Source organism: Scleropages formosus, chromosome 2 (genome assembly GCF_900964775.1).
Source record: "Scleropages formosus chromosome 2, fSclFor1.1, whole genome shotgun sequence".
Classification (NCBI taxonomy): domain Eukaryota; kingdom Metazoa; phylum Chordata; class Actinopteri; order Osteoglossiformes; family Osteoglossidae; genus Scleropages; species Scleropages formosus.
This window is the reverse complement of record NC_041807.1, coordinates 19,551,668-19,576,020: the sequence shown is the minus strand read 5'-3', so window position 1 is coordinate 19,576,020 and position 24,353 is coordinate 19,551,668. Positions and strand designations below refer to the sequence as shown.

The 24,353-nt window shown below is 46.9% G+C and overlaps 1 protein-coding gene across 3 annotated transcripts; it reads right to left on the bottom strand.

Annotated features, from left to right (window-relative positions):
• Positions 1–1,253: 1,253 nt before the first annotated feature.
• Positions 1,254–22,139, bottom strand: orc5 (origin recognition complex, subunit 5). 3 transcript variants are annotated; one of them, XM_018747226.2, is made up of 15 exons: positions 22,006–22,065; positions 21,138–21,284; positions 20,144–20,236; positions 19,686–19,868; positions 19,227–19,301; positions 18,018–18,129; positions 17,759–17,889; positions 17,566–17,614; positions 17,177–17,267; positions 16,512–16,567; positions 16,244–16,356; positions 15,976–16,023; positions 15,769–15,879; positions 3,289–3,401; positions 1,254–1,837 (listed from the first exon to the last, which is right to left on the bottom strand). In XM_018747226.2, exons 2-15 carry the CDS (start codon positions 21,228–21,230, stop codon positions 1,792–1,794), a joined length of 1,314 nt encoding a protein of 437 aa, XP_018602742.1. In that variant the 5' UTR covers positions 21,231–21,284; positions 22,006–22,065; the 3' UTR covers positions 1,254–1,791. The 3 variants fall into 3 exon arrangements, with proteins under 3 accessions (XP_018602742.1, XP_018602741.1, XP_018602740.1); XM_018747225.2 differs by lacking the exon at positions 22,006–22,065 and adding an exon at positions 21,592–21,653 and having other exon boundaries at positions 21,138–21,288; XM_018747224.2 differs by lacking the exon at positions 22,006–22,065 and adding an exon at positions 22,070–22,139 and having other exon boundaries at positions 1,256–1,837; positions 21,138–21,288.
• Positions 22,140–24,353: the final 2,214 nt, after the last annotated feature.

Genomic DNA, 24,353 nt, shown 5'->3' with positions numbered 1-24,353 from the left:
AGAAACGTGCATTTTCAGCGGCTGAAATTCATTTTCCCAGAAAATCAAAGCACCCCCCCCACCTTCTATGGCCGAGGTATAAAACATTTTTAAAAAAAGGAAATGCAACCAAATCAAAATATTAAACGTCAGAATACTGAAAGCCACTTCCCAAAAATATCTGCGATTAAAGACTAGCCCCTGAAAATGTGAAAGTTATATTGGTGTTAATGGCCTGTTGAATTTCATTAGCATTTACAGTTGAAAGCAGGAACTGTTAAACATACATTTGTTTGACAGGTTTAAGAGAGGAAAGAATTACTTTAAAGGGTTCTGCTGCACAACTATGACAGTAACAGCAATTCTGGAGCTTTTAGAATATAGCTGTATATTATACGGGTTGTTTTTGCACTTATCAAGCGAGCCGTATTAATTCCTGATGCTGTGACAGCCAACTATCCACTTCACCCAACGCCTTTGGAGATTTATTCTTGCAGCGCTCAGAAAACTGCCTTTCAAACACATTCCTTCATAATTATGGGGCTGTCGAGAAGGTGGGATCTGCTCTTTCGGAAGAAATTGACTGCACTTCAAAACATAATAAATGGACAAAACATACAGCAGAAGACACAGCGAGATGTAGGAAAATAATTGAATTATTTCCCTACATTACTTCAATTTCATTGTGAAACCCGTGAAGAGGAGCATTTTGTCATGTGATCTCGCATGGTCATTTAGGTCTCAGTTCCTCTGAAATTGTGGCCAGTTTAACATCTAAAATGGTCCAAATCCAAATTACTGAGAGCAAAGAGTAGTGCAGTAGAGGTTTTGCAATATAAATGGCCTGGGTTCAAATCCCTCGCTGCTATACCATCCCTAAGCAGGATACTTACTGTGAATTGATACTGCAAAAATTACACAGTTGTAATCCTTGTATTTTTACTAGAGAAACTTTAAACCGTAAGTCACTTTGGAAGAAGTATGAGGTAATCGAATAAACTATTTTTAAAAATTGCTTGTTGGTCTTTAAGCCGAGCATAGAAGGCACCGTGTATATACACTAGTCTTTACCAGGCTTAAAAGGGTAATGCATTCCTTAAAGTCCTGCTGCATGGTAAATTCCCAAAAACTGAAGATATATTTAGCATTACTTTCAATGCTAAAAACTTGCATGCTTTCCAAGCCTCAAAACTGACACCCATTTATCCCATAACATCACCAAATCTCACCAAAACGAGATTTCTGTAACTTGAGTGCATCTCGGGTCTTTCCTGCATCGCCGTGACGGTGAGGTGGGAATGTGACACACTGCAGCTTTGAACTCCTGAACATGAGAATACTACCGGTGTGAGGAGATGGACTTCACTTGATGAGGTGTATTCAAAAAAAGAGGAAACACAGCCAGAGGGTTGAGCGAAGGGCTGGAACGCATGACCAGCCAATGCTGACAGGTGGACTTTTCATGTAATCTTTCTCTGAGTGAATGAAAAACCTTCCATCCATCCAGCCATGATCAACAACCTTTTGTCCAACGCAGCACATGGGTGCTTCATTGAGGAAATAAACGAGTGTGGAAACAAACAACGATAAACACTTTACTGTCAAACATCTATACAGACGGAGTGTGCGAGAGTGTGTGAGCGTACATCAAGTGGTGCGAGAAAGAAGCACTTGTGTGAGGCACACAGACAGTTCTGCCATGGCACATACGGGTGGAGAGGTAGACTCTAGCAAGGTGGGTCAGCTCCCCACACAGTAGCGCTCGCATCGCTTCCACGTGCACAATGGTGACGACGTCTTCATCATCCCGTGTCACAGGAAGTCGTACAGGTACCTGACAATGTCGAAGCTCACCGTCCTGGGGGGGACAGAGAGAGAGACAGGGCATTGCACTGAGGACGCTTTGCTGGAGTGGGGAATTCCTGGTACGGGGAGTGAGAATGTTCACACGTTGGCAGTGTGGATTTCTCTAGAAGATGGACTTTTGGGAATTTCGCAGCAAATTGCCCAGGGGGGAAATGTATGTGTGCCGCTCCCCTAAGCCAATCAGCAATCTGCCCCCATCGCTCACACACTCACACACACAGAGCATCTATTATTAACACAGACCACTAACAAGACTGGCCTATGATCGGCCCTCTGTGCAGCCCCCAGCACATCCCTGCTCCCTCAGCAGGGTGGGGCCCCACGACAGTGCTCTCTTCCTTCCTCCAGCCAATGGATGACACCTGGCCAGCAACACCCTTTGCTCTGGTGCCAGTGTGTTATTTGATTTATTTCTCCCCCTTTTCGATTCATCGCTGCCCTGGACGTTTCCTTGGCCTTGCGAGTCCATCTCCTGCCCGTTACTTGCTCAATTAAACTGTTTTAATTAATCGCAGCGTGGGACTCGCGGGGGAGCGTCTGCAGAAAGAGCAGAGCTACGTGCGCCGTTCATAACGCGACACCTTCACATCTTTGTGTCGTCCGTGCCGGTAGCCAGGACAAACCTCAGCGACACCTGTGGTCAACGTTCTTATTGGGATTAGTGCAGTCACGACAATGATCAGACAATAGCAGCGAAAGCTCACACGAGGCATCGCTGCCATTTTCGCACAACTCAACACATGGGGCTTTTAGGGCAAAAGAAAAACACAACAGGAATGCTCACACTTGCACCACGGCGGATACGGAATAGATTCATTATTAAGACTAATACACGGGAGCGGGTGTAGCAATGGGGAGGAAGAGCTTTCATGGAGAGCGTGTGGCTGGGTGTGACTCCGAGAGCGGCTGGCAGAGCACAGTAACAGCGCAGCAGCAACCGTCTGTTCCACACACTCCCCTGCTGCACACACCTGCTTACACGGCAGGCTGGGGGGGAGAGGAACACACACACAGAGAAATGTGTATTACAGAGATCCCTCTATTCTTGCCAAAAAGAGGCACTTATCAACACTAGGTGCTGACAGACACACATGCACATTCACTCATCCACTTGTCCAGCTCCAGTGATACACCCACATACATAGTGTTCAACATAATCTGGTGGGGCTATAGGTAATGTTAGTCTCTCTTTCTCTGTCTCACACACATACACACGTGGACAAGCTGGCACAAGGACGGCGCAGACCCCTTCATGCTCCCCTCATGCAGAGTTTGACACAGCGCAGTGACATTTGGTTTCCTCGCAGGAGCAGGGCCTCTCTCCGGTGCCTTCTTATCCACTGCTCCTGGGTTGTTTGTGTGCATGTGTGCATGTGCATGCTTGGGTTCTTTCAGTGCTTCCTTTGCAAGAAAACGTGGACGTTGGCACATGCGGCGTGTTACCTAGCAATGGCGCGGACGAAGCCTAGAGACACGGCACACTTGTACTTGGGCGAGTCGAGCTGGTCGTCGTGACCCACCTGGGTGAGCAGCTGCAGGGTCACCAGAGAAGAGATCTGGGGGCAAAAAGTCACTTGTTAGTCACAGAACACACACACACGAACACACACACACACACACACACACACACACACACACACACACACACACACACATATATATATATAGGATACACACTACAAGCACAGCCAAGGGAAAGTCTCCAGGTGCCGAGGTGTCATGCACAGGACTGGCTAGAAGTTATTGCTCTACCTTCACCCCAAAACCTTAATTGTTCCACATTCAGGGGTGAAGGCACTCTGCTCGTCCTCACCTTCCATCTCCCAACCCCCGCTGACCATCCGTCACCACCACCAGTTCTCCTTCTCTCCCATTACACCAGGGCTGAGAGCCATCTCTCTCCATTATGGAAAGTAGGTCAATGGGGGGGATAATTATTTTTATCATTATGAATTTCCACCTCAAGGTTGAGCTTTGTGTGTCTCTGTCTTCGCTGTCCCCCCTCACCACCCCCAACCAGGGCTGTGTGCCAGATCGGACAGAAAACAAGGAGCAGAGAAAGTGGTGAGGTGGGGGGCTTCAAGGGACAGAGGTGGAGGACTGGAGCTGGAGGGACCCGTCCACTTCGCACAGGGCTCTAACACACACCTGGATCCAGATAATGGCAATATGTCAGACAGCTGGGGAGGTTACAAATACATCCTAGGGCACAATGAATAACAAGAGAGAAACTTTCTCCGGATGTGTCAGAGATGATCGGCACACCCCAGCCCCCACCAGGTCCATGGCCTATAACCCAAGGGACACCCCAAAGCTTCATCTTTAACTCCCTGGAATGGGGCAAGAAGACCTGATGGGAACTCTAGAGCTCTGTTCCTAGTACCAAGGCTTCATGGTTACCTCCTTGGAACTCCTGACTCTATCACACATGCAGACACACACCACTGAACCCCAGAAGTGCGCACTCAATCCAACCCCAAGATGAACCCTGCAAATTCTTGCCTCATGAACATGTCCAGACAGAGGACGGTGGACAGGGGCAGACTCAGGTGCTGATCAGAACCTGTTGGCTGCAAAGAAGGCCCCACCCACAGCTCTTGAGGAATAAAGTCTGTCCAACAAAGGGATGGTGCTACTCAACCAAACCTTTCATTCCCTCACTATGGTGAGGACTGTTTCAGAAGGACATGTAGCAGATGAACAAAGAGCAAAGACCTCCCCCTGCACGGAGGAAAGAAAGGCATGTGGGAGAAGGAGCAGGAAGACGGCATGAGCCACAAGGTGGACACGAGACAAGGGGGCCATCACAACACCTCGTGGAAAAGAAGTTGCAGTGCATTATGGACATCACACGGGAGAAAAGCCTGGTCTGGCCTGAAACCACAAAGTGCTTGTATGTTATGTATGTTGTATTTGTTCTAACCTGAACATGACTTCCTTGGTTGACTCTCCAAAGCCCAACTAAGACTACAGTCTGCCCATCCCCACCAAAGCCACTGCGGTCAGAGCAAACACTGAGGCAGGAACAATACTGCTGTACAATATCCCCTCTTACAGTAACACACATACGCACACTTTACACACTACACTATATAATTCATTGATGGAATGCCCACACCTAACCATTCATTTACTGACGCGCTAAAACAAAACCACGGTCAGCTTTGGCTCCGTCGCTCCTGGGAAAGTCATTCAGGGATAATCCGGTGAACACAACAGGTTCTAACCCTACACACCCAGTGCTCAGTGGAGTGTGCCATAAGAACACACACATACACGCACAACTGACCGGCAGGCTGAGAGAGCAAGTCGGAGCAGCAGAGGAGTGTTTTTTTTTTTTTTTTTTTTTAACCTTAAAATAGATAGATTGGGGGGAGATAACAAAAAGCAAGGATATGGCCTTGAGCGATGGGTTCAAATAAATAAATAAAATAAAATCTCATTTTAAACGAGCAGCAGCCCCTCCCCAGCTCCTGTGTGTCCATCGTTCATCAAGGCTTCCTTGTGAAGAAACATAAAAGCCCTTCATACCCCCACCCCTGCTCGCTCTCCTTCAACCTCCAGAGATGAAGATTGATTTTATTTTTTTACATTATCCCTCCCATCCTCCACCAGACACACACACACACACACACACACACACACACACACACACACACACACACACACACACACACACACGACACCTGACCCTGACCTGTGGGGAGTTGGAGAGGCGCTCCCTGCACATTCCTCACACATGACCTAACTACTTTGTGTGGTCCAGAAGGCCATAACACTGGACATGGCAGCTACCCTAGTGCCAATCAAACTGACGTTTCCATGTGGGGTAAACCTCCATTTGCCCCCCCCCCCCACACCCACACCCACACCAAAATGACAGAAGGATGTCATGTTCCGCTTCGTTTGCAATGGTTTTCAGCAACCGCCATCAAACCCGGCAGTGACTCCATGACCACAGCCATCGGAGCGACCATCGCCCATCTATGAGGAAGGTGATGATGCTTACGGGTACAAAACCCGAACACTTCATCTGCCCGTTTCAGGAGCTGTGAGCCCATGAAGATATGAAGAGTACATGGTGGGACAAAAACCAAACAGAACTGCATCACGACATCTTTTACAGCTTTAACAAAAAAATGTGTGTGTCCTGAATGATGAAATAGACGGCATACATGCTCACTGCCCTTCAGCAATACATTAGCGTCTGATAAAGTGACAGTCAGGGGGCCGAGGGGGTTGGAGACTTTCCGCATTCATCACATGGGTCACGGGTGCGAGGTTAGCGGCTGATCCGGGGGAACGTGGTCATATTTTGACCGGCCGGTCTGGGACGAAGCTTCTATCGACAGAGAAATCTGCCATGACACACAGCCCCCATCCGAGTCCCCATGCCCTTTGGCGCTGCACAAAAAAACACACGGAACACATATACTGATGTAACACTGGCTCCCACTCCAGTAGAAAATATAATTCCCCAATTTCACCCCAACAAAACACAAAAACACACCAGCACTATTTTTTTTTTTTTTTTTAAGGCTGACTATAAAGGGAATTTTGTTCTGGGGTCGGGGGGTCACACAGCCTTTTCTCTCTCCCTCACTCACACACACAGAAAACTGAGCATTAAGATCATGAGAGGCACCTCCAATTAAGAGCCACACAGTGTGATAATGATGCACATGCACCCTGCTGTGCCCCCTGTGTGTGAATTCACATCTCCCAATAAGGGTGCAATAGAGGTCAGAGCACAGCACCTCCCTCCCAGCCCTACTGGGGGTCTGGCCTCCTCTTCCTGGCTCCACCCTCTCCCACAGAATCCTCCTCCCCTACTCCATTCATCCTATCTCCCTCACTGATGGTGAAAGGGGGCACCCATCACTCACTCTGCCCTCTGAATGCCTATTGACTCTTTTCATGCAGCTGCAGGTCTTTGTCACCCCCCCAGCCCCCTGGACTCGCAGCCAGCGTGTCCTCCTGTTCCCATCTCCATCTTGACTGTCCTCTACACCCTAATCCCACCACCAGACACCAGCTCCTTTATTCCAGCCAGCTGTTCTGCCTTCCCCGACAGACACAGCCGATCCATCCACCCCTCACACAAACACATGTGCACACAGCTCACCGTGCTACACCTTTGCCTGTGTGCCACAACAATACTGGGCTGGTCCAGTTCAGCCCCCTTCCCACCAGCCCCCCACACCAGACCCGACATCATCCTACAATACACGCCATCTCCTGCTTCTTCCTAGACCCCTATTTCAGCAGGCAAGTAAATCAAGGTGCAAGCTGCTAACCTTACCGCTCCCATCAGTCTCTTCATCTCCAATGTCTGCATCTAAAGCTCTTCATCTGTTGTAAAATGCTCTTTATTTACACCGAGGTGTGCATTTCTTCAGAAGGAAGGGTCTACAAAGTGAATAAACGAGTTTCAGTGTCCCTCGGTGCTAAACGTGTGATTGGGCAGCGGGAACTGTGTGAGAGCAGCGCATGGTATGTGTAAGGGGCATGCTGGGATACTCAGAAGATGAGAGCAGAACAGGGGTGCACAGGGTGCCTAGAGAGCAGTGGATAGAACAAACTAGAGGACAAGTGCTCATGCTGGGAGACAAGAAGTCATGCAAGGCATCACTCATGTCAAAAATGTGAAAAAACAACTACTCTCTCGCTCTCTCACACTCACACACCTGCAGTTCACTACTGGTCTTCACTGAGCCCCTATCGACACACACAGTGCAGGAGAAGAAACGCAGACTAACAGAGCGAGATCGGAACCACAGAAGCATGGCGGTGAAGGACAGGAACGTAGAAGTTGAATGGTGCTGGATCCAGGCTGTAGGACTGATGCACCGTATCACTGGAGGTTTAACATTTGGTAAAACTGTAAAGTGACGTTCCGCTGGTTGAAAAACCTCAAACAAGAGGAAGAAGTGTCCTCGGAGCAGGTCTAAGCACAGTGCTGGGGCATATACCCGGAAGTCTGACAACAGAAGATGAACCAATTCCTGCAGCCAAACACTACCATCTTAAAAATGAACACAGATGGAAACACACACACACAAGATTCTGATGCCGAATCAAGGTCACCTCTGAAAATCAGCACAGCTTATAAATGAGTTAACTGAGCAACTTAAACAACTGTCTGAAAGCCCCAGACAAACCCCGTCCTGACTGGAAAGGACCTTCAACACTAGTCGTACTTCCATGTTCCACAATGTGTGCGACTTTAATAGCTCCGCATGCAAATTCAGTTTTCAGTTAATGCTCATTTTAAACAAACCTGTTTCAAGCAGTCATCTCCCCACAAAGGAAACTGATACTTGAACGACATCTCAAAGGCAAATTCTCAAACTGAAGACATATTTTCCACCAGTTTCAATAGCAAAAATATTATGCATTTGAGCTTCAAAACTGACACCCATTTATGTTAAAATATCACCAAATCCCAGTAAAATGGACAGTTACCACAACAGTGAACATTAGTTATCATAACAGTGCAGTTTTACTTACTCTACATTTTCATATTTAGCAGACGCTTTTCTCCAAAGCGACTTCCACTGACTCGATGTAGTGTTATCAGCCCACACACCTTATTCACCGCAGTGACTTACACTACTTACACTGAGTCACTCATTCATACATCGGCAGAACACACCGTCTCTGTCACTCACACATTACGGGTGAACCTGAACAGCATGTCACTGGACTGTGGGAGGAAACCGGATCACCCGAAGGAAACCCACACAGACACAGGGAGAACATGAAAACTCCACATAGGGTCAATCCCCGCTGTCTATGTCCTCTCGCACCACCCAGGCCCTGTGAGACAGCAGCGCTACTCGCTGGGCCACCATGCTGTCTAATACTGTAAGACTGTGTGCCTGCACTCGTTCAGCTCTTTCCTACCCATTATGTTCTGTACATTTCATAAACATTCACGGACAAACACACACACGATGATCAATGTGTGTACATTAATCGAAAAAAACCAAAGCTGAAGAGTAAAAACAAAAGAAATTAATGAAAACAGTGTAAATGAAATGACATTCAACAGACAAGTGGACATGGTTGGACAGTCCAAGCAGTCCGTGATCACAGATTATAACGGATAAACCTATAAAACAAGGGCTGATGGGGGTGAGAACTGAATGCAGCACGACACAAACTGTCACTGAGAAGAGCAGCTCATGGTTGCTCTGGTTTCCGCTCAGCTGTCAGGAAGCAAAGAATCTAAATTTGGTGCTCAAAATGCAAAGAAAAGGGGTGTTGAAACTCCACCTGAAGTGAATTCTCCTCCTTACTCCCAGAGTGAGAGCAGTCTGTGGTGCAACTGCACACAAAAACTAGTGGAGGTTAATCGCGCTACAAGGACAGAGAAACTGAGGAAATTCAAGCATCCGAACGCACAAGTTTTATACTCTCTAACCAGCCATAAAATAGCTGCACACAACGACACACAAATCAGGAGTTGGCCATTAATTAAGCACTTTTACAAGCTGTTCACACTGCAGGGAAAGGGGAAGGACAACAGCACACGTTCTCCATGATAGAAACCCTCCACATCAAATTTCAATCAGCGCTGACAGCAGGTTTATGGGGACAGGATGTCAGCGGAACAGCTGCAGCCTCCTCCCTCCAAACTGGAGCGCACAGGACACAGGGAGCATTTTGCATCTCATTAGAAACTAAACTCTCCACCCGAACACTACACGATCCAAATGTCCTCACACACTAGAGCCAATGACAGACCACAGCACACCCCCAATATGTCCCTGCACCCCCCCCCAGCCCAATGACATGGAATTTGGTGCTGCTTAACATATTTACTATATTTGCAGTCAACATGGACTAGGCAGCATGGGGCAAACAGGAGAGCCACACCTCTGAATGAGCCCATGGGCACCACGGATCAGAAGAAATGTCAGTGAGGGTGGCGTTTGCGCAAGGCCCTCACTCTGTATGCGTGTCTGTGTGTGACTAAATTATGAATTTATGAACAGCGCCTGCAAACCTGCTCAATTTGGGCACTAGAAACACGAAGCTCACTGTGCTTTGCATGAACATCTCTGCCTTCTTCCTGCTCAGACTTTGCTCCTGCCCCGCCCAACATGAGGTCCATTCCATTTAGACCACAGCCCACCAACAGCGACATATTCACAGCTCCGCTGACCCAAATAAGCCGAGTCGGGTTAATCGATTCCCGGGGGAAAACTCATCCTTGGAATCACGAACAAATGTGTTCTGAGGTCAAGGGGTCACCAGCTTAATGGGTCCCTTGCCACAAAGAAAAAAAAAAAAAATCAATTACTTATTAGAACTTCATCGCTGTTGGGGAGCAAGCCAAATGGTGGTTTAATGAAGATGGAGAAGAATATGCTGTCAGATAAGGCCTTGCGCCTCCATATTTCCACCTCGCATTGGAAACCTCTGTCCTCATCTCACCCGACGACAGGTTTTCCAACAGCCTTCGCACAGCTGTCCAGTTCAGCAGAGCAGCTGTTGTGCCACAGTGGAGCACATTAACCAGTGTGATCTCTCCGCGTTCTTACCATCATCCCATTCCAACAGCAGCACCCATCACAGCTCAAATAAGTAGACGTCGCCGAACCCTGACTCAACGTCATCTCTCTCTGACAAACTGCGCACTCTGCTCCTTTATCGTGTCATAAGCACTATTAATGCAGCACGCACCAGCGGAGCTTTTATTTCAATTTACACGACTGTCATTTTTGCTCCATCAATTCTGCTTGGGCCGACAGAGGCCGGGGGGTGGGGGTTGGGGCGCTGCGCATTAAACCCATTTCAACAAGACTTATGTCCCCCAACCAGCAACAATCACTGTACAGGAGCAAACGAAACAAACGAGTGTAAGTATATACATAAATATATATACATATATAATATGCACCAGGCTTCATTGGGGGGTACAGGACCCCCGAGGCTGCTAGGAGCAAGACTCCCTTCCCCACCCCAAGGCAAAGAGGTAATGGGGGGGTTGGAGTATGGAACGTGAAAGGGGAGCTGGAGGAGCTCAGGCTTTCCAGATGATGGGATGTGTCTCACAGAGGTGCACCTTTCTCTCACTCACACACACACACACACACACACACACACACACGTGCTAACAATGACACACATGTACGGACTCTTGTCGGTACAGACCTTTGGAGCTGAATGGCTCTGTCTCCCTCATTTCACCATGTTCCCTAATTAGGTGTTTATGGTGCAAACAGCTTCCGGACCACAGGCTGTGGACAACATCTGGCTTGTGGGGTGAGGTGCGGTGCTGTAAACTCTAACAGGTGCTGCAGATCAGCAGTTGAGGTTCTGGGCCATAAACAAATAGAGGCAGATCTAATTTAAAAAAATAAATAAATAAAAAAAATAAACCCATCCTCCTCACCTGAGTGATCCACCTCTACCTCCACAGAGACGGCACCTTCCTGTTTTCAGGGGCGTCCGGCTCTCCCTGCATGGCTGAAACATAAGCTGCCTCCCTCCTTCTCCATCCTGGATGCTTCCTGCCAATCTTCCCAGTCCAAGTTGGAGATGAGCTGACTGCCCCCTCACCCATATGGCACTCACCCCCCTAACCCACTCCCCCGTGCCAATCACCCTCTTCCTGACATTTCTCCACTCATCCTCCTGCTCACCTGCCCCCACGCAACCCCTCTTCAGGCCTCATTCCTGCTCCTCCACTTAGAGCCTCGGTGGTCCCTACCAATTCAGCCACCCTAGTTCCGGACACCTCATAACTGTTCAAACGCAGTGTCCTGCAAGAGGCAGCGGCTGCACGTTCAAGAATGGCTAAAGATACATATTTCATGCAGAATATTAAATATTCAGTGGATCTGTTCCCCTTTCTTTATTCTGAGACTCAGAGAAAAAAAACACAACTCAATAATGGATGAGCGTAAGGTTTGCTAAGAAAAGAGAGACAGAGTTCTCTGCAGGAGGGAGAGAGATGGGGGTCTGCGAAGCTGTGTCTCTCAACGTGGTTTCAGAGCTGTGGCGATGGTGTAGCCTGGAGCACTGGGACTCAAAGGAAGGCTCGGTCCCACTTCACTCCAACACAGCCACACACACACACACACACACCCACCCTGTGGATTCGTACATTTCATTCTGAAGGTATTCAGTCCAACTGTTTACTGCGGTAACTCTTGAGTAGGGCATTGAACATGGACCACTAAAGCAAAGAGCCCAAGCGTTTAAAAATTTTCGAACTGTATCATTTTAATTCCATTTCGGAAAAAAAGAAAAAAAAAATAATAAAGAGCAGAGCCCAGCACCCACAGGCAGTCAGCGGTGCTGCAGAACAGCCTGGCAGCTGCACTTCCATTTTCACATCTCAGCTGTCCAGTCCTTCAGTGTAATCCAACCTCACTCCACCTCCTCATCAACAGAAGTCAGTCAAGAATGAGCTCCAGACCCAAATTGTTGAGAACAAACGCCAATTGGCCCTCCACTGCTGTTTCCATCATATTTGGAGACAAGCTGAGGAGCACTTCTTGAGTAAAAGCCGTACGAACTTGTAACCTTCCCGAATGGCACATCATTATCATACTGTTCACGTCATGACAACATGTATGGGTTTTTATGTACAGCTGAATAAGGAAATAAGGACATACGATGAGCTCAATGGATGGTACAAAGTCCAGCAAGAACTGTCAAAATGAGGTGACCAAATACACACTGCCATCTCGTGGCTGAAATGCACGTTAACAATAATGGTAACACAAACACACATTGTCTGAAACCGCTTGTCCCAACAGAACTGTATTATTATTACTACCACAACAATAATGCAAGCACAGATTATGCTCTTCTCCAAAGCAACTTACAATATTCAGCTACTTAGAATAATTTACTCATTCAGTGTAAATACCTTCATCAAGGCTACAACAGCAAGAGGTGGGAATCAAGACCTGAGACCTCTGAGTGCAGAGGCTGTTGCTCTAAACACTGTTCTGCAAGCTGCCCCAGGACCAACGTGGCCATACCATCCATCTCTGGATTACAGTGGGAATCTTCTCAAACTGCTATCGGTCCAAGCCCAATGAGGTTTTAAACGTCTTTTGACCCAGAGATGGAAACAAGGGAACAGGAGAAGGGAGAGAAACTGTCAGCCTAGGATATGAAGGGAGGGAGGGAAGGGAGTAATGTGGATGTAAAACTATGCAGGATGGCAAAACTAGGACAGAGTGGGGCAGCCAAGATACTGGTGATAACCTTGCAGAATCACACACACTTGTAACCACTGGCTGTCATGTACATACCGCAGTATGTACCAGTGATGTCACGCCTGGCAGTGGAGCAACACAGGAGATGAAGTGACTCATCTCAGTGGAACAAAGGGATGCAATTAAAGGAAAGCAGCCAATTCCAAAGTGTTTTCCACTGGTGAAGCAGTGGCTGCTGTTTAAGTTTCACAACAAGCATTCTGACCTCCAACAGCTTAGTACCTTTATCCGCTGGCTGCATCACCGCAGTCTAGCGGTAACCTCAGCGCTGCGCTCTTTAGTTTTGTAACACAGACCTATGGAACTCCACACATGGAGGACAGGAAGGCTTGTTAGTGAGTAGTCACTGTTCACTAGAGCCGCAGTCCCACCTGCCCTCACTTTGAGCCACCAGCGGCACACTAACACACACTCGTCTCCCAGAAACCCACACTGTGTCTATGCCAGACGTCCTGTTCAGACTAAACGCAGTACCACAGCTGTTCATGTTCAAATACCCTGTTTCCAAGGTATTGTGGGATGCATGATTTCATAAGGAAGCCATTCTGTATCACAAGGCCTGCTCTGTATTTCCAGATGGAAGCTGGTGACCTAGACATTAACTGGTTTTGTAACTTTGGCACCCTGTATTTAACAGCATTATCTATAGCTTATCGTTCCGGTTTTCATGGCATACAAAATTTTTGGTTCACCTGAAAAGGGCATTTTAAAAGAAAAAAAGTTTTCTGAAAGCTTTTGCATCTGAGTGTCAACAATAAACTTTCTGAAATTAAGCAAGTTCCACGGTCTCATCTTTTGTACCAAGATTTCACCTGGAGAAAACCCAGCAGCACCAGGTAGCCTCTTACCTTCCACCCAGACATGTGATGTCCTACAAACATGGGGCTCCACATTGCCTCTTTGGGACAGTCACTAATCTGCTTACATTTTCAGAGTCTGAAAGGTAGACTCATACTTTTCTGATGGATGGGTGAACAATAAATTAAGATATTTAAAAATTCACTGCCAAATGAAACCTGCCATCGTGATAAAAAAGCTGTGTGACATCACAGACTGCACCATATGCGTTTTCATTAAAAAACTGTTTTCACGCTAGAAAGTAGTCAACTTCGCAAAAAACAGAGCAAAACACCCCCAGTATCTTACTGTTTTGTCTGAATTTGTTGGAGCTTTTTCATTAGTTCTCTTCCTTTGACAACACCCTGCTCACCTCGCTTTGACTACAGTTTACAAGGAAGTTTTAAACTTAGACATTTGCGTTCTTTCTTTCCAATATGTTCCAAAATTTGACAAGTGCAAAATTTGTGAGGACAGGTAAAATGTCCAAGCACAAAAAATATCAAAACCATTTTTAAATCCAGTCCACACCCAGACAACTCTTCATCCCATTAGTGGTGTTGCACATCTCAGTTATGTTCTCAAGTATCAGTGCTGAGAATCCCTCCTCGGTCCAGGCACACTGTCCACCTCCCATTAAAAGAGACAGAGGTCATTTCCAATGTTGTGTAAAATAAAACAAACTTCAGGCATCACTGACACCACCAGCCAACTCGGTGCAGACATCTGCACTGAATTGGGTCTCCCTGCCAACCTCCCTGTCCCAGATTGTCCCTGAATCCACATGGAAAAGACTTCCACCTCAAGAGGGAAAACAAAATCTGCCTGAACACCTTCCAAAAGAAAAGACAAGCTGCGTGTGTGTGCGCAACATCTAATGCAGCGCTGACACGTGACAATGAATCACTGTTCAACATCTGCTGAACTTTGCCTTTGAAGGACATCCAGCTCCTCCACATTTCCCAGGCTGGGCTTTATGTAGGGATTTTGCCTTTAAAGCAAACAGTTTGAGGAGCTCATTGCTCCAGCTGCTTTTCAGCTCTCGCGTGTCATCATGAGCCCGAGCGCTTCATCTGAGAGTCTGCTGCCAAGGTGACGCTCTTTATGTCGTTTGTGCTGCTTCGATATGAGTCCTTGTTGGCGCGGCAGCATCTTATATAGGAAGCCAAGTTTGACATTTTGGCAGATTCCTTTGAGGAGTGCTGGCAGATCAGAGAGACAAGGACGAGACCGCACCAGCGTCTGCTTTGCGTTTTCCCCGTGAGCTCCTGCACGCATCAGCCATTCTTCCTCTGCACACTACAAATGTCACAACCTCAAGGCTACCAGCAATGCTGGTCCGTAGTGCCCCCTAGAGGGACTGCAGTGGGACTGCTGGTGCTGCTGTCCAGAGCAGGACAGTCAATGCACCTCTGGCTCACTGAGAATGGAAGCTCCTGCTCTACCTGCTTTCTTTACCTCATTAACTTTCTACATCATTTTCATCTGCAGCTGCTTATGAAGACCTTATTTTAGAGCTTCATTCTGAAGTAAAAGATCTGATTATGCCTCACACCTATTTCAACCAGTTACAGGAGGAAACGGTGCAGGAGTTACCATGTTCCAGTATATTACCTGAAGCTCTTAAACATCCTAATTCAATATTACTTGGACAACAAACTGCAGTATTTTGAGTTGATCTTAACATTACAGTGTTTACCACAATCTTGCTGGAATTAAAAGAAACTAACAGCAGATAGGCTCATTATTGGCAAGAAATATTTCTCACCAGAGACTGACCGCTATGAGGAGATGGAGGATGTGTGGATGGTTCACGGAGCAGACCGAGGAGCTCCATGCTCACCTGGGAGAAAATGCTGGCGGTCGGGGCTACCCTGCTATCCACCACACTGTAGAAGATGGCCAGCAGACGGTCCAAGGGGAATGGCTTGGGTCCCAGTAGGTGGTTGCTGGTCTGAGGAGAAAGCACAGCAAGGGGATGCTGACAGGAAGGAACAAGGGACTGAAAATAGACAGGTCAACTGTGATCATTCATATCCATCTTACACACCTTCTCGTGCTTTTTCAAGAAGTTAGTCTTCTTTATCCTCCCATGATTCTGTGAGCACAATGGAGAGAAGACGTGATTGACCCTGTGATGAACACACCGCACGCTGTTTCACACAGAATCTATATTGTTTTCTCTAAGGAACAGGTGTGATTTTCAGCACAATGTCATCCATTCAGACTTTCTACACTGCTGCAGCCCTCATTCCCATACTGCCAATGACATGCAGACTGGAGAGATGGCTGGGGGTCTCTGCTCCAGTAGGACAGACCTTAAGGAAGAAGCGGCGGTCAGTGCGTGCCGGGTTGTAAGAGGCTAGATAGGCTGCGATCAGCAGAAACTTGGAGTAGTAGGGGAGCTCCACGTGGGTGTAGGCTGACAAACCTGGGAAGAAAATAGTACACCGAGCCTAAGGACCAGGTACTTTTCCTAGACTGCTTTAGCAGAACACACAGTTATAGAAAACATGGGGAGAGTGGTTGTGGTCCACACTGTGGTCCCCCCTCCCCAGTGTTCGGCCTCTGAGTGTCCTCTAGTACCTCTCAGCTCTCCCACCTCCTTCTCCTCCTTCTGCTGCTGCTCTTCCCACTGAACACTGGAGGGAAACACACAGGAACCAGTCTAAACACAGAGGAGATGTCAAAGCACAGAAAAGGCTGCACACAAAAACACACAGCCTGTCTCAGACACACAAATACACTGCTTATAAGTACCTGTGCACTGGCTGCTCACATTATAAATGTCTGAGTTACAAATTTTCAAAGACTCAAACATTTCGTTTCTCATATTTTCTAAAATGTGTCTGTTGGGGAGTGCATACAAGCTGTGTGTTCACTGTGCCAATACAGGGCAGTAAAGAGCATCCAAACAAGTACAGAAGTGTGGGGGAACTTTGATCCAACTGACTTTAAGAATTTACAGCTCTGCTCTGGGGTTCAGCAAGATGACAAAAGTATATCATAAGTCATTTTATTATTAAAGGAAGATGTGATATTTCTGCAGACCTTTCTACAAAATCTGTCAACACACATCAATATTAAGCTGATTATCTGTGGATTAGTGGTAAAAGACAGCAAATGGAAACAAACACTTCCAAGCTCTATTGAGTTTGTACCAGTAAGCTGCATTAGCCAGGTAAAATGAATATCAGATACCTGATCTCAGAGAAAATAAATCACATACAGAAACAGACACAAACACCCACCTGGACACCTCTCTCAAGTACACCGTCTGCATGGCTTTCTTCAGGTGAGGTTCTATATTTCGCCATAATTTGTGAGCATCACTTTCCTTTGCTGAAACCAAGAACAAATTAAAGTCATCTTAATAATTTTTACAAAAATGTTCTTGGTGGATGGTGAGTTTTTCAGACAAAAAAACAAACATATGTAAAATAAAACTAAAAGACAGTCACAGTGGGCAGGAACCTCCACAACACCACAGTTTGGTGATGGAGTAGGACAGTAACTAGAGACATAGGAGCACAGACAAGGACATGCACGATTAGGTCAAAAGCAAACAGGCAAGACACTGACATGGCAATAATACAGGTTGGTGGGGCTTAAATAAACAAACAGAGGCTAAGTACATTACCTTCTCCTTTCTCCAGAGGCTCACAGAATTTGGGAAAGTTGAGAGCTGCCTGTTTGAGTGGAAAACAGAGAGGAAAAAACACACTCAGGACTGCAAACTGGGAACAGGAAAACAACTAGGGATGTGTGAAGGTTAAAAAAACGTGTGTGTGTATGTTTGTGTGAGAGAAACTAGTTGCAGCACTGCTTCCCACCAGGTGGCGGAGCTCCCGCAGGTCCCTGCACACGGAGTAGAAGACGCCCAGCAGGATGCTGATGTATGAGGAGTAGAGCTCAGGGGAGTAGGAGGGACAGCTGTCCTGGGCAAGGATCTGCTGGAGCTCCACTGTGGGGAGACATGCATTTGAGACCCCTGCCTTCAATCACCACAACACATAGGAAGTGCAGACATGCACAATAACTTGTGTAGCAGGTCTCTCGCACACACAGACACACAACAACCCCTCGCTCTACCTTTGCTGTAGTCGGGGAAGTGTAGCAGCAGGGGTTCGAAGCAGCCTGTATTAGGTCTGAACTTGTCCCACACGATCTCACTGAGGAAGATCACCGTCACATTGTCCTCCACCTGGCGGAGAGATTGTGGAATGGCACTTAATGGGCACGCAGCCATGTCCACACAACCAGTTGTCCACACCTCACACTTGTACCGTGTCACGAGCACACACTGACCAATAACATCCACGTGGGGTCGCTCTCAGTGCAGTTAAGGCAAGATGCACATGCATAACTACATCTGCTATAATGAATGCAAAGCAGTGGGACGCCTGTGGCAAATGTCACTTGCATCAGCTGAGACATCCAATCATTAACTGCTCTGAAGGGCAACACTCAGCCACCTTCCTCCTCCCACCTCTATGGTAATAATATCCCTGCTGCTGACAGAAGTGCGGGACACCGGCGGAATCTTGGTGCGAAAGCGCGTCATTAAAAATACATCAGCGACACTTCTGCGAGGCGTCAATTGAAGCGAGGGCACAATCGTAGCAGCAGATTTAAAGTCATCAAACAAGCTTTTACGTAATTGCTGTTCTAGCTGCGGCACAGACGCACAACAGGCATTAAAAAGAGAAGAAATCGCCAACTCTGGGCTGCCTCCATTCCATCTGACACCCACAGCGACACAGACAAATAACTGTCCCTGCGATGTGATTCATGAGAACTTTGCATCTGCACTGACTGTTTACAGGGTAAGCTCCTGGGGCTGGTTTATCCGACCTCGGATCGGCCTGGGAAGCGGTTCTGTACACCGCCGCAGTATTTTGAACTAATGCCTGTAATTGAATTAACATGCAATCATTTGTCACTGAGGCCCCCTCTACTAAACTGTGTGACACTGAAATGAAAGTGCTGGTAATGCAAGCACAGACATAAATTTAGTCAGGAATTTTTTTAATATGCTGTAAGGCACCTACTTTGCATACAGACTTAAAGGGATAAAGCAAAATCATCAATATTTGGAGTCAGACAAGAGAGATGAACCCTGAAAACAGCATTCAGGAGATTAACATCCACAATCCTTTCTCTTTTCTCACTGTTGTCATCCCACACTCCACTATACAGGGTCCACCGCATTTTTAGTATTGAACCTAAGGCCAAGACCGAAAGCTCCGTCTCCCCCCATTCCATGATAGGCTCCAATCCCAGCATGCTCTCGTCTCTCACCAATTCCTGTAAACGCAGGAACCCGGGCAGGAGATTGGCACTCATATCCCTGAGGAGTTCTGCATGGTCCAGCACCTATCAAGAGACACTCCATTAAATTTCATAGCACATATTTCATTAGAGAAAGACACTCAGCACAGACACCCACACACTTATATACACGCAGAGCACAATCACACATTGTGTTGAATACCCCTTGTATCTCAATTAAAAAAGTCCACTGCTTTTAAAAAGTCTAATTTAAAGCTAAACATAAGGAGAGGGGTAAAAGCAGCAGAAACGCCAGGATGTCACAGCGCCTGCCAGTCTCAGTGGACCACAAACAGGGCAGGATCGTACTGCAGGGACTGATGGGAAAACACATGGAGCCATCATTGTGTGAGCCAAATCCTGGCTTTGGTTACAAAGGATTGGGGGAGACAAGTGTGCGTGATGTACGTGTGCGGGGGTTGTTCTCACAATGTAGCGTGTCTGCTTGGCAGGGTCCTCTGAGCACAGCTGCCGGTACAGCCTCACAAAGTCGGACAGGGATGGGCCGCGGGGCAGGGATGTGTGCGAGGAGCCAAAGAGGGATAGTAGCACATGCTCAAAGAGCAGCCCCAGTGACACACACTCCACGCAGTTCACCACCACATGGGGCATCTGGGTGGAAGGCGGGGGGAAAAGGAGGAAGGAGGACACCACTATTGGACAGTGAAAAAGCAACTCCAACATACAACAGGCTTTTTTCTTAAAGATGAATCTACTCAGACTGGCTGCTTCTGGCATTAAGAGGCTTGACACAAACACAGCATTTCTTCAATTTACATTCGACAGACCACACGATTGCTTTCAATGAACTCTTTCATACTGAACAAAATGTGCAACACAATAAGCAGTGGCAAGTGGTCAATGGACCAGAACCACTTTTCTCTCACCTTCAGTTCCTTCAGTAGAGTGAGGGTCACATGGCTCTTTCCTGACGCTCGGTGCCCATAGATAAAAATGGATGGGTAGCTATAATGTTCCGGCTGTGAAAAGACAGATTTTTTTTTTTTTTTTAAGAAAAAAAATCCATGTGTGCACAATACATACCATAGCTATAAAACTTCCAGCAATCACTAGGAAGAACCTGTGGATGATCTGTGAGAAAAAGGAAATGAGCTGCGTCCTCCGGCAGACAGCAGGGCTAAACAGTAACAGCTGTCCGACTTAAACTTTCGTAGTCGGACAGGTAAAGACATTCTGACACTCGTCCGATGGGCAGGCGGACAATAAATTAATGGAAAACATTAAGACGTTTGATGCAAAACTGTGACCGACTGCCGTCATAAAAAAGAAACCGTGTGACATAACTAGTTGCACCATGAGCATTTTCATTTTGAAAACAATTTTCTCACTACAAAGTGCCCAGATTTGTCAAAAATAAACCAAAATAGCCACAGCAACTTGCTATTTTGGGCAATTTCTTTATGTTGGGGCCTTTTGTAAGCATGTTTCCTTTCACCTGACACTTTGATGACAGTATATTTTAATCCCAGCCACAGACTTACATTTATTAATTTAGCTGACATTTTTCTCCAATTAATTAATTAATTACCCATATATACAGCTGAGCAATGTCACTGGAGCAATTTTAGGGTAGGTATCTCAGGGGTCCTACAGCCAGAGGTGGCGATCAAAGGCAGCAGCCCTAACCTTAACGCTACCAAGTATCCCTGGCTTATTTGTTTTTGTCTTTCCGAAATGTTTCAAAATCAGACAGGTGCAATGTTTGACGGACAGGTAGAACGAAAAACTCGCTTGTCCTGCGGACACCCAATCGGAAGAATTGTGCCAAGTCCTGAGACGGTTAAAGTGTTTGTGACCCACACAGGTGACACGTAACGGCCAACCGGGCAGTAAAGACGCAGCGCAGTTGCGGTACATTACCTCTCCAAGGAGCAAGAGGAGCGTTTTGATCTGAGCCTCCCTGCATGGCAGCAGGTGTGTCAGTCGAGGCAGGTGTTCCAGCTGGTCGGGCATCCTGTTCGCACCAATCCGTCACCTGCCGCCGGCGTCTCGCTTCACTCCATCCGACTGTCTAAACACAATATGTTTGCAGCACAGTTAGGGTACATCACAAAGGTAAACGCGGTACCAAGCCCGAATAACCATACATACAGCACCAGGCTGCGAACACACTTCGTTTTGGTAAGAGAAGCAAGATGAAGATCATGAGACACGACGAAGGAAGCAGGAAGAACCAGGACAGGAGAGCTGAAAGTGGGTGAGTCAGTGTGTTGGAGGGTAACTTAGTAGTTAGGGCTTCCCACCACGTTTGGGAAACACAGAGTCAAACGAGGCTTTTAAGTTGTGAACTTAACTTCACCCTGAAAAAAAATACCTTGCTGAAGCCTTGTTGTTCAAAGACTTGATCAGAGAGAGACAGAGACTGTCACAGATGCACGGAGGAAGTATTTAAAACCATGATGATTAACACTCAGAGTTACACAATGAATGAACATCCTGACTTTAAAAGTTCACTTACACTAAGTTTTAGTGCCCTAAGCTCAGCAGATTCGTGGTAAACGAACGAGTGTGTTTCGCGGGGTGTGACTGCGTTTTATCTATTACTTTATGTTAGGCGTTATTTATCCACCGCGCGAGCACTGCCACACACACACACACACACACACACACACACACACACACACGACGCACATACTTCTCTGTTGTTGTAACGAACCTCGAGCGCTCGCTCGCTCGCTCGCTCCCTCTCTCTCTCTCTCTCTCACACACACTTCTACCGACGACGTACGTTAACATGCAACGTCGCGACCACGAGCGCGCCCCGCACGAGCCATCGTCCACGTTTTACTTACAAAGCGACGGCGGCTCTCGCCCTTCGCGCGCACAAGTTTCCACCTGTGACGTCACGGCGGTCAATGGGCGCGCGTTTTCCTGTCGCAGGGGATTCTGGAATATGTAGTACACCCACTTTCTCCCTACGACCTCGCGACAGGATATGATAGCATAGGATGATTTATATTTCATTGCAAGGCTGGCCGTCATCTTGACCTTGTCTTTTCCAGAAAGTGTGGCGTTCCTTGTCCTATCTGTCGCTCTGCTTCAGATTTATGAGCATTGTTTTACCTCCTTTCACCCCTCAAGCACAACCACTAACCCCCACCTTCACTTGCACACCCTCACCTTTCACTGCAACCTAAAATCTCTGCTACCTTCCTCCTTCCTTGTGCTCTGCTGTACTAACCGCCTACTAACCTCTGTTCCAGCCACTGCTCAGTTCTGAGATTTGTCCACACAAGATGCTGCTAATGTCTCTCTTTTGACCTCATCCTCTAGTCTCTCTGTCCTCTGACTTCTGGACTAGCATGTCCCAAATCCAGGCCATGCTTGATCTTCTCTGTGCCAAAGGAACCAGATGTTGTGCTGCTGAACGGCGAAAAAAGTTTCTCTGTCCTAGCGTTAATAAGGCGTTAATACAGAGCTCTTTACATTCTTTCACTCTGCTGTTTCCTCTGTAAAAAATACCTCCTCTCTGGCTTCTTGGCCTCCTCCATCAAACCTCTGCAGCTGATACAGAAAGCTTCTGTACAAGTTGTGTTTCACCTACCAAAGCGTTCCCATGTATCCCTCCTCCTCACCTCTCTCCAGTGGCTTTCGGTAGCTGCCCATGTCAAGCTCAGACTCTGGTTGTGACCTGCAAGACCATCAATAGATCTGCTGCCCAATACTTAAAAATACCTGATCACACACTACACCCCCACCAGACTACTCTGTATCTCCATCTCTGGCTGCTTGATGGTCTCACATACAAGAGGTCCAAAATCAAAAGCCTGAAGGTTCTTGGTTCTGGTTTCAATGTGGTGGAACAATCACCCTCTGTCAGTCAAGAACTGTAGAGTCCAAGTGGACTAATCTCCACCCTTTCCAAAGGATGGGTTGATCTTGTTCATATCCACTGTGGAATGGAACCACCTCAATGTAAAATATTTTTAGCTGGTGAATAAATGTATGAATTTCCATTAAATTATAGACTACAAAGTGCTATTTCAGAACATTCTGGCCCTATTTAATGTTCTTTAACTTTGAGCAACAGGTAGAAATATAGCAATGACATTCAAACAGGTGAGATAGGAATGCAGAAGCGGAGGGATTGATTCACAGATCAGGTGAGTAAACAACTAAAAAGCTATTTAAAAAAATGAGATTTTTTGTCTGGATTTGAAACCATCAACAGAAGCGGTGTCTTCCACGACAGTAGGTGGATGGTTCCATAATTTAGGAGCCACTGAGACAGAAAAATAGTCCAGAGGATACCTATAGTTTGGGTCGTAACACTATTCGGGCTGCTGCTGGATTTATACCAACAGTTTCTAGTTTTCACTGCAAGCAGTCATTACAAAAAGGTGATTTCTAGTTTGTAAATATGCCTCTTATATGCAAAGAAACTGCATCAGTCAAAATGAGGTAGCTGATAGCCTAATAATAACTAATCACCAAATATTTACAGTAGATATTTTTATTTATGTGACACCTTTGTCTATGGCCACATACAGTTTAAGATAAATAACCAAATGAGTAAAATCTACCTATTTATACAGCTGGGTAATTTTTACTGCATCATTTCAGGGTGAGTACCTTCATCAAAGGGACAGGGCACAGTGGGTGAAACCAGCGACTCGCTGCCTCTGAGCTGTTCGTTGGGCATGGGTTCGAGTACAACTCTAAGGGTGGGGACATTTCACGTTTCTGCGTGTTCGCACCCCTCCGACACCCATGAAAGAAAACTCTGGCAAACCACTTATCTTCTTCTGTTTCCTTGAAAACCACGCAAGTGGTCGCCAAGAGTCAGATGGGGCTGACTGGCATTTCCATCACCTTGTCAAGGTTAATATAGCACAAGTGGGGTTCGAACCCGCGCCATTCAGATTACATGGTGACAGCGGTAAACATTACACTACCTGCTGCCTTAGTTTATCTGGAAAAACAGGGTGAAGTAATGGAGGGATACCGTTCCATCGCGCTAGATGGGATGTGCTCTTCGATGTGTTCCTCCCTGCAGAATGACACCTGTCGCAATCTGGGCTTAATCCCCAGTCCCCAGTGACGTCACTCCAGACCAGTGTGCGTGTGACTGTGTGT